Source organism: Saccostrea cucullata, unplaced genomic scaffold (genome assembly GCF_032062105.1).
Source record: "Saccostrea cucullata isolate Sc308-1 unplaced genomic scaffold, CSIRO_AGI_Scuc_v1 ctg1187, whole genome shotgun sequence".
NCBI lineage: Eukaryota > Metazoa > Mollusca > Bivalvia > Ostreida > Ostreidae > Saccostrea > Saccostrea cuccullata.
In genome coordinates, this window is record NW_026926000.1 from 61,074 (window position 1) to 81,076 (window position 20,003).

The 20,003-nt window shown below is 33.2% G+C and overlaps 1 protein-coding gene across 1 annotated transcript; it reads right to left on the reverse strand.

Annotated features, from left to right (window-relative positions):
- Positions 1-1,804: 1,804 nt before the first annotated feature.
- LOC134270365 (uncharacterized) lies at positions 1,805-19,249 on the reverse strand. Its single transcript, XM_062752608.1, has 10 exons — positions 18,993-19,249; positions 17,492-17,656; positions 15,365-15,472; positions 14,019-14,139; positions 12,690-12,866; positions 12,347-12,431; positions 11,351-12,221; positions 7,224-8,332; positions 6,444-6,585; positions 1,805-6,077 (listed from the first exon to the last, which is right to left on the reverse strand). The coding sequence occupies exons 1-9, from the start codon at positions 19,176-19,178 to the stop codon at positions 6,468-6,470; spliced, it is 2,940 nt and encodes a 979-aa protein (XP_062608592.1). The 5' UTR covers positions 19,179-19,249; the 3' UTR covers positions 1,805-6,077; positions 6,444-6,467.
- Positions 19,250-20,003: the final 754 nt, after the last annotated feature.

Below are 20,003 nucleotides of genomic sequence, written 5' to 3' on the forward strand. Positions count from 1 at the left end.
TGAAGCTCTTAAGAAATGGGTAATAAAAATGTTATTAAAGAAAAAGTAATAAACATACGCTCTTGAAATTCAAAACATTGCAATTTAAGAATATCTCCAATATTTTTATTATGGTTTCATATAAATCTCATGTGCCCGTCATATTTTGTAGTTCTCTATAAAAACAAGAAAATTGATTAATTTTTTGCATTTTGAGATGCCCCTTCTCGTAACAAGACGGTAGAATTTTGTGTTTCTTACATATAATGTACAAGAATATAGTATTACTCATCATGTATTATTGTAATATTTGTATAATATGCTTTAAAGTGCTAAAAAGTGGCAATTTCCTATATAATCCAATAGTTAATGTTCCTGTATTTTGAGAAGGTCCCTTAAGAATACCCGGACGGTAGATTTTCCCCAAACTTGGCATGTACGCTGAAGTTAATGTAAATTATATATGGTATAAAAATGAAGAGTTTCACTATTGCAGTTTTCACATAATAAAACCCCAGTCAGCCCTCTTAAATCAAAATATTTGTAATATTATATCATTCATCAAATTAAATAAATATTTATTGCTTGTATTTTCCCATTTAAGTAATTAAGCAGCTGTGATATGACTGTTCATCAATATTATGATACTTAGGTATACCTGAGAAAAATGAAAGATGCCCTATGAAGTGGATCAACTCAATATATATACATCAAGATATAATTTTCTTCAGAATAATAACATTAATTCATTAGGGTGTTGTGTTGTAGGGCATACAAGTAACTTCCCTACAGCAAAGAATCTCCCCAGATAAATTGTTCTATAATATTTCATAACTTTATAACACCCCCCTTCTTTGCTAATTTATGCCCCCAAATCAAAGATTCTCGTGGTTTGTACCTTGTCTGTATGTCTGCAAATACTTGAACCTTCCCCATAACTTCTGAGTGGGCAGAATTTTGGCTTTCACAGGTGTATTACTTGTGACAAGATCTTTCTTTGTGTATCAACAAATCTGCCCTCCTGACCTTGGAGTTTGACCCACCTTTTGCAAAAATTTACCAAACTTTAACTTTGGCCATAACGTTTGAACGGTTGGTGCTAGGTTTTTTGTTTTTTTTTATTTTTAACCTTGGTCATAATTTTTGAACAGTTATGTGTAAGGGAATGATATTTTACATTTTCTTTTAAATGATTGGTGTAAGGGCTTTTACAAATTTCTTTTGTAAATTTCTTTTAACAAGGTCTTCCCCTTGGTACCATTAATTTTTACCCTTGAATCTTTGATTTTGACCCAAATTTAAAAACTAATCTTGGCCAGAACTTTTCAAACATTAGTACTTGGGCTTTCATATTTAAAATATACATCCTTTGTTTGGATAAAAACATTTCTGGTCTCTTGACCATTGAGTCAGACTTTGAGTTGAGAAACTTCAATCCTTGCTATAAGCTGCCACATGTCAGCATCAGGTTTCTTTATACATTTTAACTGTCTCAAATCTCTAACCCTCTAACTCAAACCTAACCCTAGCACTTGTAGCTTAACTCTAACTCTTATATTAACCCTAACCCTGGCCGTCTAACCCTAACCCTACTCTTTAACAATACACCTGTGCCAGCGGAAAGTTCGTCCGCTGAAGGGAGTGCCTGTGGTGCATTGGATCCCACTCTCCGTCAGGCCACTGTTTCAGTTTTTGGAAGATACTCCCTTGACCATGAGTGCTTCTGCACTTCCCAGTTTTCAGCTCAAATCTACGAAGTTTTTCTTGCATTCCTTACATGCACTGCTTCAGAACCACAATCTAGGCTAATAAATAAAACACCAAATTATTTCTGAACTTTATTTAAACAGACAAAATACTACACCCTACATAGCAACAAATGTAGTATGAGCTTAGAGTGAGAAAATGAAGATTCAAAAACAAAACATATCAACTATAACTACTCAATACTTTCATTTTCAGTCATTGTGTTGTCAAGACAAAACTATTGCAAAATAAAATATCATTCCTTCACATGATAAACACTTTAAATCGAGACTTTTTAATAAAGATTTTTATATGCAACAATTGCAAATCTCTTTCATGAAGTGAAAAATTATAGTCAAGCCAATAAAATATATAAAAGCAAGAGAGTAAATAAATTAACAAGACCATTTGGTTCAGCAAAATCATTAATTAAAACTATGTATAATTAACTTTTAAGCTCTCTCTCTCAGACTTAATCACTTGTAGCAATGAAGAACAATAACTGTTTCACTTAATAAATACCAAGCACTAACCAATTTTTGAATCTGCATCACAATTTATCTGCAATATATGCTAGATTACATTTAAAAAAAAATTTACATTTATGTATGATTTTTCAACATAATAATAATTATCTGTGATTTATGCTAAAGTAGGTAAGCAAATTTTGTGATTTTTGTATGATATCTCAACATACTAAAAAAAGATTATCTAATAGCTGTATTGATTATTCAAGTACATGTACATAGGCACATAATTTCATCTATATTTTTCAAATTTTTATCCAACATATGTAACTTAGCTTTCATAAATAACAAATTGTACTTTAAAATGCAGGCAATTGCATGCAATAATTTAAGTTACATTTTGTAGCACTTTATAATGTATTCATAAATATCATCAATAAATAAATTTAATTTCATGATTTCTCTTGATATCATTCTACAACCTTTTACATAATTCAATGAGATTAAAGAATTATATGGTTGTGTAATATATATATGTACACTCTATGAAAATTCATCCCTAGTTTTCCTATTCACACAAATAAATGTCATATCTTTTACAATGCCATTTTTATAACTAATACACCTACTGAAAAAAAGCATTAAAAAGTAGAGCAATTTTACCAGAATTTATCTCAAAAGATTTTGCAAACTCCTTTGGTACAAATGTCTGATCAGAAATATTTTTTTTTTTAAACTATTGCACTTTTTTGTTGAGTTAGCTTTATCAATCTCTGAATATTATAGATGTTTGATGCTCTATAAATTCCTATTCTTATTTTGAATATCTTTTGGAAAAGATTGTACAAATACATCTATACGACAAATAACACCACTATTTACAATCTAAACTACACTAAATTGAAGAAAAATTCACAAGACGGTACAATTATTTGGACAAAATAAAAAATATTTACAGATTTTGAGGATTTAAAAAATTTTCATTTGGTTTAAATGTTGAAAGGTTAGCGAGTTGTATTTGCAGAGCTTCATGTTATACAAATAAATGACTCCTCTTGCTTATAATCGAAAAATGAACTTGTGTTCAACAGATTGAAAATAGGTAATTAAAAATTATAGAGCCCACCTAAATGAATGTTATTTCTATGTTAGGGAAAGTTTCATACAAAATGAAAGTTTATGTATTTAAAACTTCATTTCTAGATGCAATATCCATGCAAGCTCCGTCTTGGTAAAATTTAAAATTTATTACGAAAAAAAAACATGTATCAGAAAGTTGAACCTTGTCACTTGTCCATAACATTTAATTCAGACTCAGTATCTAAGGCCACTCCAGTAGTTTTAGTAGTTTGCTTCCCTCTGTCTAAATAATTATAATTTATATATCCATGCAAGGTTGGTCAGAGGAGGCAGTGGCCTACAGTTTCTTGGGAATGGACACATCTTGTTCCTAGAACATTAACCACAATGCCTGGTTATCGAATGAGCACAATTCAACCTGTTTAAGAAGAGCTAAATAATGACATTCAATAAAATATTGATAATTTGATAGAATGGAAATTGTTTTCATAAAATCTCAACATAATAAATTTCTGTACTACTGAAAAAACCAACACCCCCAACCCTACGTAATAATGAAAAACTACAGCATACTGCAGCTTCTAAATGAATCTCACTGTTTCACCATGCAGGGTCAATATGTTACATTGAATTTACAGGACACAAAAAGAAGTTCTATACAATTACCTAATGAGATATGTACACGGACAACACAGAATGTATATAATCTATATATATGTATATAATAAAAATAGTACATTTATGGCAAGGGCACATATATCTCTCAATCAGTTCACAAATAAATTATCAAATATGTAATATATGTACCATAAACTGTACACAAAAGGGCTATATATTAATTCTGTTCATGTTTTAAACAAAAATATGTACACATGTATCAATTCCTCTTTTTCTAAGAATTATCAAAGCGAAAGTAAATTTGCTGTGCAAATCAGATTTCATGCTTCACAATTATGCTTCCTGTTATCTGTAAACTATAAAAAAAAAAAAAAAAAAAAAAAAAAAAAAAGGCTCGACATGACTGTAGCTCTACTGTTGTATACATCTTATAAAAATGTATCCCAATATATAAGTATAGAAAACTTGTGTAAAAAGTCTAATCAGACTAAAAATGTAGGAGGAGTATAGCATTCCATTTAAAGTTTACAAAGAAATTTCTCTATTTTAAGTAACCATGGCAACATTTTTTGTCAATCAAATCAAAAAACCCGCAGAGGTTATATATCTTGGTACAGTCTACTTGTGTGCCAAGTTACACTGAAATTGAACCATAACTGTAGGAGGAATAGTGTTTTGGGTTTTTTTTTTGAAAAAAAAAAAATTCAAAGAAATATGTATTTCAAGTACTCATGACAACCCTGTCAAAATCAAAAAAAAACATTCAGAATTAGGTTATACTTGGACCAAAACTCTGGGAGAAGTACAAGTATTTTGAAAAAAAAAATGAAGATGAATAGATCGAAAGACAGACAGACTGATGGATGATCTACACCTTTCCAATGCATAAAGGTCTTCTGGTCTTTGACCAGTATAGATAAAAAAACTTAGAAAAAAAGAGTTCTGTAGCATAATTGGGAGATGATTTGGCTATAAAAAATGTCAGCAACATTAACATTTCCGTGATATAGATGACTTGCTGAAAAAGTTCATCAGTTATTAATTTTCACAGTTACCAAGCAACCAAATTCTAACCACTCTGTTAGTTGTGAAAGAGCAACAACAGTGAAAGCATTTCGATGAAAATCGACAATTACAGCACAGAAACATTAACACAATGAAATGACATTTGAAATTCAAAATATCATTTCTGACAGTCACACCCAGACATTGCAATACCTTATGTTTATGGGTAATCAAAATATCTACAAAAGCATTCAGTTACTGAAAGCAATTCTTACTCAATTTGCATCTGCAGTTCTTCAGTTGTTAAAGAGAAAAATGGAAGAGGGCAAAGAGAGCGAAAAAAATACATGTTCTCTTGTTAAATGAAATACACAGTAAGTACATATTCTATTTCATTCAACAAAATGTGCAAAACTTTTCCAACATATTTGAGCAGAAGTTGGTGGTTGGACAACAAATTCATAATACCGACATCGATTTAATAAGAAGTAGTGACTATGCCCTCCAAAAAAAGCCATGAACATTCAGGATGTATTCCACTCATAAAGAAAAATTTGTTTACATACAGTTTATGTACATCTATACAGATTCTAAAATACAGAATAGAATTGGGAAAAAAAGAATTTATAAAGATTTGCCTCTTCTCCTTCAAAATACATCTGTACAAACCTATCATAAACGAAGTCTTGTATGTCATTCCAATAGACCAGTTTTTCACAAAATGACATTCCGAACTGCAAGAACAGACACCCGATAATACTAACTTTCACATTTTTTTAAATAATGTGAGATAGATTATCTCAGAGAGATCAGGGGAAATTAAATGACAAAATGAGGGGGGGAGCTTTCATGGCATCTACTATAACGGTACACAAGGTTTGACAACAGAATAAGAGGACCAGCTCTAACCATCATCCGAATAACAAATCTCCAAAAATATAGCATTCTCACGGATTCTAAATATATACACATATATACACAGTCACTATCTATGTTACACAGAGTGTTCAGCACTGCTGAGTCTATGGGAGGGATGGATACCAGTTGATCCCTGAAGATGGGTACCAGTTAGCACTTCGATGATTGTTGAATCACAAAAAAACACAGAAAAGATCTTCCTACTATATAGATTGATGATGATGAAGCAGAAGTGGCTTTTTGAATGGCAAGCAGATTTTCCATCTGTTCAAAGAAATAAAATTATTATGGTTTCATCCTTAATTCTATGTACATTAAAAATTGTCTAATCTGGATTCGGATTCCACTTGTTCCACAGAAAATGGCCAGAATAAACAGCATTCTACAGCCATCCATATAAGAAATCTTAAACATCTAAATTTACTGATCGGAACTTAATAATTTACCTAGGTACATCCTATTAGGCAAGATTTTGGAAAAAACATACAGATTAGAAATTTTAACTGTAAATCAAAACTAGATTTTTTGAAACAATGGCACTCTTTGTACATTGCAAATAATTTTCATCTGTTTTTGGCCATCATGAATGATCATTGATTAATGACAGGATGAACATGATGAACTACTCACTTTTTGTAAACAACCTAGCTGGGTTTAATTCATTTCCGTTTTAATTCTCTGTTCTAAGGTCAGGTCAAGGTTGGAGTTTCCGTCGTGAGGTTTCCCTTCGCCTTCATTGTCCACCTGAATCTGAATCTCACTCTGGTCCTTTCTGTACAAGACATAAATTAGTATTGTCAACATTGAGAGTATAATCTTGCGTCTTTTTAAATTACACATCAATATCATTTAAGACATGTCTTCATGCAACTTTCAATGTACATTTGTTACTTGAGGATGCTCCACCAAGCCCTCATCTTTACTTGTTACAAAAATAATAACTGCTATAAAAGAGAAACTTCAGATAAATAGAATATTCTATAAGTGATGTAATTTAGATGTGGATTCTCAAAAACCTTGAAGAACGTTTAGAAAATTTAAAATCACCAAATTTTTCAAAAGTCAGGAAAACCCTTCAATTTTTTTTACTATATTTTATACAACCATTTCCAACATAGACTAGGCCTGCATGAGAAGAAAAAATTTTTTTTGTAGCCTTCAACTTCACAATCAAACATATCAACCACTTTTTATCAATTAACAATAGTTAATGCCATGAATTTGTTGACTAGAATTATCCAAATGAACTTGAAATAAAAATTCACAACAAAGTCTTGCCATATCTGTTTCATATTTGGATGTTTTACTAACTGTTGGGGTTTTTCTAGATCCATCAATGAAATCTCACTTTACAGGGAATGTAACCAACTTTTTCTACATATAAGCCAATAATGAGTAAAATGACCCTACCTCCTCTCCTGATCCACATTTTTAGCATAAATCTGTGCCAGCTGCTGCATTCCCGCCAGGTGTTGGTTATAACCAGGCACCATGTACATCCTGGGAACAAATCCTGATCCCCCCGATCCTAAGAAGGCAGGGTGCATGGGCATGCCTGATTGAGGGAACATGCCTCTGACACCCTCAGAACACATGTTTGTTGGATAAAGTCCGGCAGGAATATTTGGGTTGGAGGCTGATGAGATCTTTGGGTGCTTGTCATTTTCACTGTTAGGCTGGGACTGATGGGATGGGACTTTGTCCAAATTTTCCATGCTGTCATATTTACGCATGAGCTTGTCCTTTAAGTGGCTCATAGTCTCTGAGTGCATGTTGTCTCTCCTGTTGCCTTGTTCCACGAACCGTGTAAAAGAAGACGTACTGCTGAGGGGAGTACTGTTTAACTGAGAAGCCAGTGTGGGCAATTCCTTGGCCACAGAAGAGGGTCTGCCGCTGTACTTGGGAATATTCAGCAAAACTTGAGGTGACGAAGCTGTCGTTGTCTGTTTGGGAGACACTTGCAATGGAAGCTTCAAGAAGCCCATTTGCAGATTTGGAGTGCTAGAATTTAAGTGAGCCAGAAGCTGTGGGTGACTCTCCACAGCCGATTTTGTCTTCTTCTCTTTTGTATCGTCATTAATCTTCAATTTCTCAAGGTCCTTATTTGGTATGTCATCCATAGACTGGGATTCATCATTTCTTTCATTGATAACATTATCCTGGGAGGACACGCTGGTATCCTCATCTATCATAACATCCTCGTCCTCAGCCTTGGACTTCCTCTCGGCTTCATTTTCTGTTGAAATCAAATGTTTCCTCATTTTGTCAAACTTTTTGTGGAAGACAGAACTTGATTCCTGACTTTCCACACTTGTCTGGTCCTCATCTGTATCCATAGCGACAGGAGAACCAAGCGGCTGGTCTGATTTGGCTGGATCTGGATTTTTCTGGTTGCTGGGAGGAGGGGGAGCTCCTGCAGCAGCAGATACTGGACTAGATGTAGAGGGAGGGAGCCAGGTGACTTGTTCTGGCTGAACAGGGAGCTGAACTGCTGGAAGATTCTCATAAGTATCCGGCACCTGTAAAGAAGTTAAATAGTAAGATATCATACAAAATAAGTTAATGCATTTCTTTTTATGAAAAATAAAATTTAAGTATTAAATACTCAAGATGTACTTTTTTCCACGGGGTCATAACTCCGCAGAATCTCAATTTCTGTTTATTCCGCGGGTAGAAAATTACGTAGATTTCTTAGACTGTCACTATATGCCTTACATTTATATTAAGTACGCTTGGACAAATTTCCGCGGAAAATTTGTGACCGCATATATAGCATTTTATGCCACATGGAAAAAAGTATGTCTACAGTATATGAAAATCCATTTGCCACATGTCAAACAATAATCTAAAATTGCTTCTGCTCCATTTATCAGAAAATCTCTAAAACATTGATTTATGTAAAATGAAATGCTTTTGGAAGGGCAATGAAAAAAAACTTAAATTTTGCATTTAAAAAGTAAACTAGAACTGTCCAATAGGGACAAATACCCCCGCTGGGTTTTTCAGAGTAGGTGCCAATTCAGAAATATTTTATGGATCTAGTAAGAGGTGTTCACTATTGTCTAATAAAGTGTCCCGCCACAGCATGATACGCCCATCAAATATTGTTCGATAGTCATAAATTGGTTAGGGTGCAAGAAAATCAAGTAACCTTGATTAACAGATTGACACAGATTTCAATGATCTAATTTCCATTTTTTATCATGTTTAAAATATTGTACATACATCTCTAAGAGACTTACAGTGTAGGGATTAATTAAAACAAATATTCTAAACTGGCTGTGTTAGAGCTTAACAAATAGCCATCTGCAGCTTTAAATTGTTTATTGCATATTTTATGAAATAATGGAAATGCTGCAGTCTAATAAAAAAAAAATCAAAAATTAATTATTCTTTAGACTATAAAATTCTAAGTGAGACATGACTGCAATTTGTTGCAAATATATAAAAATTTAAATGTATTTTTTTCAATGAACACATGTAAAATTAATTTTAATTATATCATACAATACTAATTCAGTTTTAATCAAATACTAAAACATCAATTTGTTTTAATTACATTACACCAATTGAAAGATCTTTATCTGAACTACAGCCATCAAGAACTCTTAATTAACACAAGCAACTACATGTATAAGGCCATTTCTTTATGCCCAACTCCCAAGAGATAAATTAAGATACACTGCATCAGATCAGATCTAGATATGCTCTTGCCAGTTAACTCCCGACAATGAACTCATTAATTTCTCTCTAATTTGACATGCACATTTCTGCTATCAAAAATTTTCCTTGACCAAAGGAAGGATTCCATATAGTTTCTGACTTGCTCATTAGCCAGGGTACTTTTATTTCTTATGATAAATTAAAAGATTATTTTAATGTAAAAATGCCCTTTACCATATATGAAGGTCTTAAGCATGCTATTTTATGTGCAATGCCAGAAGTAAAAAATCTGGATCCTTCTTTAGTAACAAGACCAGTCCAGCTTGAGTTTATAACAATTTTGTGTAAAGATAAAAAAGGTTCTAGAAGAATATACGATTTGTTTATGTCCCAAGGACAACATAAACCTTCGTGTGAAAAGAAATGGACAAATGATTTATCACTACAAGATGACTTTAATTGGAATCAAGTTTATATTAATCTTAAAAATCTAACAAAAGATACAACATTGTTTTGGTTTCAATACAGAATTTTACACAGAATACTTGGTGTGAAAAGATATTTGTTTTTTTCAAAAATTATTGATAATCAAAAGTGTGCACTGTGCTCACAGGAACCTGAGACATTAAAACACTTATTTTTTGAATGTGATTTTGTCAAGATAATCTGGTCATCCTTAGAAGATTGGATTTGTTTAAAATCTGGTAGAACATTGCAATTTAATATACAAAATGTAATCCTCTGTACTGCAGACATTGATGTGGGTTTGAATGTTATTATTGTATTAGTAAAAAAATATATCTTTCAAACATCAAGAAAAAAGTGTACCATTTTATTTAATGATTTATTATTGTACTTGAGTAATTATTTTGTTATAGAAAAAAAAGTATATGATGTTGAACAATTTGAAAAAAGATGGTCTAATTGGAAATGTCTTTTTCAAAGTAATGACTAAGCATTGGAGTTTTATACTATTGTTATATTGACTGATATTTATTTAATGACTAAGCATTGGAGTTTTATACTGTTGTTATACCGACTGATATTTATTTCACCTCCCTTCCACATGTAATATTGTGTGAGTCTCACTCTGTATGTAAGTGTGTGTACATCTGTATGTGAGTGTGTCATTAACTACATTTAAATGTTTGCTTCTGAACATATATGTAATGTGTTGTTTCTGTAAATTGAAAAAAAAAAAAAAAAAAAAAAAAATTTCCTTGACCAGTGCTTGATAATTATGCCCATGGGACAAACTGAATTCCTCTCAAATCATTAACATTTGTTACAGAATTTCTTGTGAAGTATATGATAAAAAATAAGTTTTTACTTAATTTAGCATTTTTTAATAAGGATACAACTATATTTTCACATTTTTCAGGATTATGAAATTTAAAATTTTAAAGACTTAGTTTTTTTTAAAAAATCACTTAAATTAAAGGTCACAGTGACCTTGAAATAGGTCGTGACACACCGTCTACCCAAGATGCATAAATTGTCCAAGTTTGATGATTGTAAGTCCAATAGTTTTCTAGTTATGAGCCAAACAAAATCACAAAATAAAAAAGAAAAAACGCCTGTAAAATGCAGAAAAATCATCCAATCATGATGAAAATCCCAGGTGCACACCTTCACATGGTGAATAATAAGTGTATAAAATTTCAGACAAATCCATCGGACAGTTTCTGAGAAACGGTCCGGACAAAATCTTGTCTACAGACAGACGGACAGACAGACGGACATGGTGATTCCAATATACCCCCCTAAACTTCGTTTGCGGGGGTATAAAAAAAAAACCAATAAAATAAAGCTGACTAAAAGGAAATTACTGAAAATGGATTAAAAAAAATCATTTAATTAAATAGTTATCTCACTTTCTTTGTCTCCTGGCTTTTAATCTTGTCTACCCTCTTCACAATGGAGTCAGAGAGACGTGACAGATATCGGGGGTGACGATCCACCAGCAAGGACTTCTTCTTGTGGTGGAGTCCATACACAGCTCCCACACTTCCTCTCCTCATTTCCGGCGACATTGTGTAACTCTCCTGAAACGCCTCCCGGCTCGGATCGCGTGAGGCCTTCCCCTCACTGTTCATGTGGAAACTGTAACACCTTGGACGCAATTGAGAATGATCATCCATGCCCATGGATCCAGAGCGAGATCTGAAGTTGGGGGATCCTGGTTTTGGAGAAGTTGATGGAATGGGAATAAAATTGTCAGAACTGAACATGGGGCTTCCTCTTAAGCTGTTGCCTGCACTATGAGATTCTAATGAACCAGGTTTGAGCTCTGGACTCCTGGTCTCCAGAAAGAAATGTGGGGGTACAGGGCTCGATGCAGCACTACCTGCCAGTGAGGGTGGCATGCTATTCCCACGTAATGCCCCCTTCTCCATTTGGAATCTCTCACCAAGATTATTGATCTTCCTATCCATGTAGTCTTTGTCCATTGTGTAACGTCTGCGTTCCTCTATGGTGTGCAAACGTGGTCGGGAAAGGGTGTCCCGCTCCAAAGTGTGACATCTTCTGATTGGCTGATCTGTGACAAAACCATAGTAACCAAGGGAGTCCTCACGGTAAAATGTTCCATATGGTGTTTTCAGAAGCAGATGGGGGTGTGTTGTTTCCAGGGAGTGGCGCTGTGGAACTATGGGTATTCCATCAAAGATGCCTGAATCGTATCCAGTGGCCCCCGACAAACTAGTAGGTATGGAGGAGTTATCCGATACCGTTGATCCTTCAGAACTGTAAAGAGAAGGAATCAAAAGAAACTATACATATTTTGAAAGCAACTTTGCCAATACACATTCTATAAAATTGGGCTAACTCAAAGCAGTAAACACTAGTGAACTTTTAAGAAGGATAATTACATCGATGAATCCACTTGGTCGTGACCATCCATGGTTCCAATAGTGTGCTCCGAAGTCTTCTCCATGCCATTCTTTTCATTTTGACCTGAAGTAGATAATTTAAGGAAGTGCAATTATCAGTGAGTCTTCATGAAAAACATATCACATTTATGTCAGACTCTGTTCTTTGTTTATTTGAAATGACTTTCATGTTTACTATCATTTTCTTTCAATTCTTTGCTAATTTTAACTGACTCTGATTGTTGACATTCGATGTGACTTTTAGACAACCATATTCATATCAGCCTAACTAAAATTTTTAACCAGTCTTTTATCTTGTCCTTTGAATACATTTTTTTCTTACCGATAGACTTTTCCGAGTGCAGAGTATTTAAGGTTCTCAGATCTGTTGTTTTCATCAGGAGTTTGGCAAACAGTGTGTTATCTTCCTTGTGATTGGCTGCGATCATCGTCTGAAGACACTCAGTTAACTTCATCTGGAAGCTTTCCAAATGCTCAACATTTCTTAACCCTGGACGATCTGAAAAAAAGTTACAAGTTTAATAGTAAGAGATACCATAAACAGACTATTATTTGTGCCATCTTTTATTTGCAATTCATCAGTTTTAAATCAATCTGTGGCGAATAATTTTCATGACTGAGGAAACATTCTCTACAAATACAAAGCTAAATAAATGGTTTGTGGCATTTAAAATTGGCGAGTTTAAAAAGGATGTAAATCTTGCAGAAATTTCTCGCACACAATTAAAAGTTGTTTTACAGTAAATGCAATATTTCTAGTAAACAGTTCAAACATTCAGTTGTGTAGAATTTCACTAATGTTCGGGTTCTTCTTTTATGCCTTAAGTTCTAGCAGCATGACAGCTTTTAATATAAAGGTCTACAGGTAGGGTGTGGCCAATGACATTTATCTTGCATGTTATTTGAAGACAGCTATTAAATTCATTCCTCATTTACTTCATACTTCATAATTTTCTATTGTTAAATGTAGACAATAAGAAAATTTTCCATCAAAAATGCTTTAAAATTGAGCAAATTTAAAAATTTATGTCCAGCGGAATAACATGATTTTGATGTAAGTTATTGTGACGTAGGCAACATATGTCATACCATATTATAAACTAAAATCTTATCCCATCAAATGATATAACAACCAAAATTTAAAAGCATAATGGTAATGAAAAGTTGTACACGGTTTAAAAAAATATTCATATTAGGCTTAACGACCAATAGTAAAACATTATATTCCTCACACGTGAATATCAATAATTAATATGAAGTGTAAATAAACCAACAAATATCAAGTTAACATTTATCTGTTAAATTGTTTTTTAAAGCAAATATTTATTTTATTTCAGCCTATTTTCAAGCACCTTTCATAACAAGACAATCCCAACTTTCTCTTATAACGTCTTGACTACATGACTTAAATCAACACAATGACGCACATGTAAATATAAGGCTAAAACATATAATATCAACACTGTTAATTAAAAAGCCACACTCCTTAATAAAAACTACTTGTACTACTCTACCTCATAAAGCAGATTTTGCAAAGCATGTCAAAATCATTACAAGTTCATTGGTAATAATAATTAACTGTGAATTTATTTGTTAATTACATTAGGTATAAATAATCCTTTTAACACGTGTTTAAAAAATTCTCCCCTACCTGGAGACAGTAGGACAATGGCAGAGAAAATGGCGATTTCTTCATCGGTCAGATTCAGTTTGTTAAACCGATCGGCAAAGTCAAACATGGAATCTAGCAAAAACCCAGCACTGCTTGACACCTACAAAAAAGGAAAAGTCAATTGATATGTTTTTCTAACCTTCTCTAGAAAATTAGGAAGCAATTATTTATCATAAGAGTCACAACCATTTTAAAATTCTTACAGAAAACCACTTCAGTAAAACATGTTTGGTGAGGTGATAGAAATTGATTCGTCAATGAAAAGCCCTCTGCTATGAGCATGAATTCATTATAAGCATATTTACTATAACCCTGTCTTACTGTACAACTGCATTTTCAAAAATTTATAGTGTGCAATTAGTGAAATCAAAACTGTTTTGAAATAAATGCAAAATTCAAAAGCAAAGCCATTATTACAGAGCAAATCCTATAGAACAATTAAACTGTTATTTTTACTAAAAATAATTAAATTATAGGCCTATCAGTGCAAAGTACAGTGAAACACAATTTTAATGAAGTAAACTGGATGAACTATTTTGTTCCATAAAAAGCATAATTCACTGTATCTGTTGACAATTAATGTATTTGAAAGACAATTAAGGGCAATTACAATCACTTCAGTGTAAGTATTAATTCATATTAAGAATGTTCACTCTAAGCGTGTTTTACTGTAGTACTACATGATTTCATAATGAGGGTGTAATTGTTAATTATATCATTTCATGTCAATCTTTGTCCATTTGTTCCTTATTTTCAACAGGGTCAGTATTCTTAAAACCGTGTCCTAGTTTGCTGAATGATACAAGACTGCTTTATATTTCACAACAGCTATACACACTAAACATGATATCCCACTACATGATACACTACAAAATATAGAAACCAAAGATAAACGCCTATAGTTTGGTGATTATCACCCTGTTTCCACACACTGAAATCAATTGTCCTATTCTCTACCCAGCCCTAACCCAATAATTACACAAATATACACCAGTAATGATCGTTTCTCAATAAAAGCAACACTATTATCACTATAGGTTCTTGACTTGATGGTCATTTATTTTTTCCTCTCAGAAAATAAAACCTGAATTACATGTACCGGTAGATTCATTTTCCTACAGAAAACTTTAAAACTGTACATATATTCAAATGGCATAGGTACTGTAAACGTTTCTTTCATGTACCTAAAGCTATGCCTTATAATATTGAAAGGATTCTGATTCCTCAGTTCTTCCACTTTCAGAAAGCTGGTTAAATATAAATCTAAGCACAACTGGAACACCAATCCTTCTTTTTTTAAATATTTAGATCACTGCTTAATTTACCTGGGAGATCTCTCTTTTGAACATTTTGCCGCAGGTGAACATCATTGTGTTGGATTCAGGATCAAATAGGCTGGCCATGCGTACCAACAGAACCTCAAATGTAGCTGCCTACAGTACAGAAAACACAGGTCTATTGTCACTGTCAGGTAACAGACTGTAAACGCATACATTTAGCGGTGCATTCTATTTAGTGATTTTGGCGGAAAGCAGAATCCGTTAAATCAAGTACACTGCTAAATGTCATGTATACTTTTATCATAGGTTATACAATGTATCTAGCACATTCAGATAGAGCTGAATCAAATTTACGCTAACTTGTGGAAAATTTCATATCTGCCATAATACATTCACAGTACACGATTACCCAAAATACAACTTTGTGTAGTGGTATAGTAGCGAGTGCTCAACTGAATCTTTAGCCTAATGTCACCCATTGTTATGTTTGAACACAAAACTTTGTAAAATACTATAGTACAGTGTCCTTTGACAAAAGGTGCACCAAATAAATATGTAGGACTCCAAAGTGCGATGGGACTCCAAAGTCCGATGGTCACGCCAAAGTCCGATGGTCTGCGCCAATCCCCGATGGTCTGACATGCCAACGTACGATGGTGCGGAGAAACAATGAACGTTTATGATGTCATAGTAATTATGCGCCAAACTATAAAGCCGCACCATGCGAAGGTTTTTAATAAGTATTAACATTTATTATTAGGCAAAAATTAATCCTTATCTCTCAGATAGGTGCAAAACTAACCTTAATCAAATTTAGGCTTAACAGCTATATAGAAAATATCTTTGGTGGGTGCGAAATATTAATAACTTGACTAGTGTGTGAGGACTAACCCTATATCAAAGCAATTTAAAAGGACTGACCCTAATCAGTTATGTGGTGTGCGAGGATTAATCCTAATATCTCTGAAAAATATGTAAGCAATGCGCAAAATAAATAAAAGCGCATGCAAGGATACATTTGGAAATGATGGCATTTGAATGCATGAAAAAGGCATCATTACAACTGAATTATTGTGACGCCTAATGTTTCTCCGAACCATCGGACTTTGGTGCAACGTGTCTCATAGGAAACGAGCCATCGGACTTTGGCGTCCGTGACGACAACGAACCATCGGGGTTTGGCGCAGACCATCGGGTTTTGGCGAGACCATCGTGCTTTGGCATCACCATCGCACTTCGGAGTCTTACAAATATAAATAACACAGGCAATAAGAAGATAATTTTGGCAAAGTCCTGATTCTATGACAAGCATTGTTAATGGAAAAGTTTTTGATGAGAGTGTTGGTGTTATTAATGTTGTTTACGATAATGTTAAAATTATTGCATTATGTTATTGGGTAGGGCTGTCACGGGTAACCGAAATGACCGAGAACCACAGAACAATTAATTCGGGTCGGGTTCACTTCTATTTTTCTGGAATTCTGTTCATTTCCGATTTGTATCATAGAGTAGGTTTTACGATTAAAATAGCATCTAAAACGAAAGGATCATTTGTACATTGCCATCATAAAGTGATTTGAATCATTTTGTTCAATTATTTTTCTAGTCAGGAAACAACTTAAAACTAGTCATTATGTTGCTGTTACTTAAATTAAATAAAAATATTTTTTTTTTTGTGGAATATAATTTAAATCATGACTTTTTATTCTATTGTATACCCAAACTGAAAAAACCCAAAACTGAACCTAAAATAATAAGAACTAACCTGACTCGAAAAAATATGGAACCATGACAGCCTTATTGTTGGTGTTGTTGTTATAACACAAAGTTGTTGATGATGGGAATGTGTTTTTTTTCTAAGATTGGCTGTTAGCAGTTCTCATCATTATATTTGAGCTGACAATGGAAGGCAATATTTATCAAGCAACAAACTGGTAGTTGCTGTTAAAATACTAGGTGTTCCTTTGTAATACAACTAGGGTAATAATTCTCTCCTGTCTTGTAACATGTACTGTGTGATTATGTTGCTGTTCATCATTTTTGTTAAATTCACAATGTAACAAATGCATATACAATTCATTTTTAGTATGTAATATGGTTATATTTAACTTTTTTATCTCTGTGTGATATTTTATTTACCTTTTACAGTGAAATCAAGGTAAAGTAAATCACCTTTAACAGTGTAACTTGATCGTCTTGACTGAGAAGGCAGAAGCCAGGGATAGCCTTAGCAAAGTCCACCACTGACTTGATGGCAGGGGTGAAGAACTCGGACATGTCTGACCATCCCTGGGGGTCCTCCCCCGACTGCGTCACGTTACCATTCAGGGGGCAGGCCTGTATAGACAATAAAATTAAAAGTCATCAAAACAAAATCACACGAATTTGAAATAATGATCAGGGAGGTTGAGTTGCTTTTAAAATATATATAACATCAGTGTATCACGAAATTGGGAAAAGTAAAAATTGCTTCTAGAGAGGTCTTTCAGATATGATAAAGTATAATATGTACATCTTTTAATGGATGTTCTTTATATGGTAAGAGAAATTTGGCAAAGATGCAACTTCTTTATAACAGACATTCCTTATGTCTGAGTCCCTTATAAGCAAGTTTTACTGTAACTACTAAAAATTGTTGTTTTTTTCCTCAGATGTACATGTATATATTTTTAAAGACCTTCCTTAATTTTCTTGGAAATGTCAAGCACAGTCAAACTGTTATGTCTGCAGACTTGTGAACACCATTTTAATCATAATTCTAATTTGAATTTTCTAGAAAAATTTACTATGGGTTATATTAGAGCATCCTAGTCTCCCACGAAGGTTACAAATAAAGAAATGTCATCTTCCAATCAAACCAAATTATTAGAACATAAAACCTGCCTCTTTCACATGAATACAGTTTGATCAAAATTAGGTTTTACTGAAGAAAAAAACTGTTTTTGGAAGATGGGTGTGTGTGTGTGTGTTAAAAAAATACATTTAGTACTAACTCCTTCAGACCTTGACCAATGTACACATCAATTTTGCCTTGTCATTCAGACAGTACAATGTCATATTCTAACATGTTTAACTTATTCCTTAAGACTTTTACCCCAGTATCGTAAATCCCTGGATATTTTTCAGTCCCATCAAGTTTGAGTTGGTGAGATCTAAATGTACTGAGTCTTAACATAAATCCAAACAAAATACCATTTGAGCAGGGCAGTTGACAAATTTCATATACGTTTTACTGCATGTATATAGTGTCAATATAATGCCCTGTTCACACAGAGAGTTTAATTCGCAGTAGATTAATGCGAAGTAAACTAATGCGAATCAAACTAATGTGAATTAAATTGCATTTACACGACAGCTAATGCGAAGTAAACTAATGCGAATTAAAATTTTACTTCTGCAGCCCGGCGTCAGCACAGCTACTATGACATCATTTGGAAAGCACGTCACCTTATGCAGAAGCAGATCCATTTGACATAATGGCAAAGTGTCTGTATGCACATTTAAATGAATAACAAAATTTCCCTTAGTTTTTCACTCAAAAATAGCACAAGTACCTATAGCTGACCACCCACAAGTGGCAAATGACTAAATTTTGCCATTACACATGCGTCAGAATTTAATTTGAATTAGCTTCACTTAGCGTTCACACGGAGCTAATTAATTTTAAATCTACCATTTGAGCGGGGCAGTTGACAAAGTTATTGTTCTTGATGGCTTCCTCTCTCATCTGGCGTACGTTGTTGAGGGTGAAGACACACGTGACGTGGTGGGCGCTGACGATGGCCTGAATCAGGTCGCGGCTGTTCTGAAACATCGTCATCATCTGACTGGTCTGGGAGTGCATCGTGTTCTTCTGCATTTGTTCAATGATTCGAGCCTTCTCCTTCTTTGGGACTCGACCGAATCGCACAGCTGTTCAAAAATCATGTTATCTTTAGTCTTTTACATTTAATATATGACCTTTTTTTTTCAAATACTTATAATGCAAACTTACCATTATATTTCTGTAAAACTTAATGGATATTTTGTTTTTAGTAAATATCATTAATTGGAGAAGTGTACTTGTAATAAGTTATCAATTAAAATAACTACAATGACCAGTTTATGATGATCCCCTTGATAATGAAATTATCTTTTTTTAAATTTATAATATTTGATATCACTTATTAATACAACTAAAGGATTAATTTAACACAAAAAATTAATTTAAAATTTAATTTTTTTTTTTCAGTTTAAAAACAAATATTTTTGCAAAAACAGTGCCTCTCTATTAAAAGCATGATTTTTTTTTAGGACACATGGAAAATTTGAAAATTGTACAACTTTTAAATCATTTTTTATGTGAAAAATATAAATGAGCCATTACAACTATTTTTTATTTAATTTCAATTCAGTACTAATTGCTATATAGAAATTCAACTTACAAACTTGCACATGATACAATAATTACGTTTACATTGTCTTATTCTAAAAAATATTAAAGATAATTTAATTGTCTAATTGACATACACTTGATTTCATCTCAATTTCATAATATTTTAACTGGCAAACTTTACAATTTTTTTCCCCCCTCTCAAAGTATAGTGATTCCTATTTTATAGTTTGACAGCATTGTCTTTAACCCAGCTAACAATTAACACGTTTCTATGTGTTTTACCTGCATACCCAGTAAAATTGACAAGAT

Bases quoted from the DNA above. Each gene is read 5' to 3' on its own strand.
- LOC134270365 (XM_062752608.1), bottom strand. From the start codon at position 19,178: ATGCAGAAGAACACGATGCACTCCCAGACCAGTCAGATGATGACGATG. The intron at 12,867-14,018 runs GTAGGGGAGAAT...ACTTTTTTTCAG, and splicing joins CATTGTCCTACTGTCTCCAG to ATCGTCCAGGGTTAAGAAAT. The intron at 12,432-12,689 runs GTAAGAAAAAAA...TATCTACTTCAG, and splicing joins GCACTCGGAAAAGTCTATCG to GTCAAAATGAAAAGAATGGC.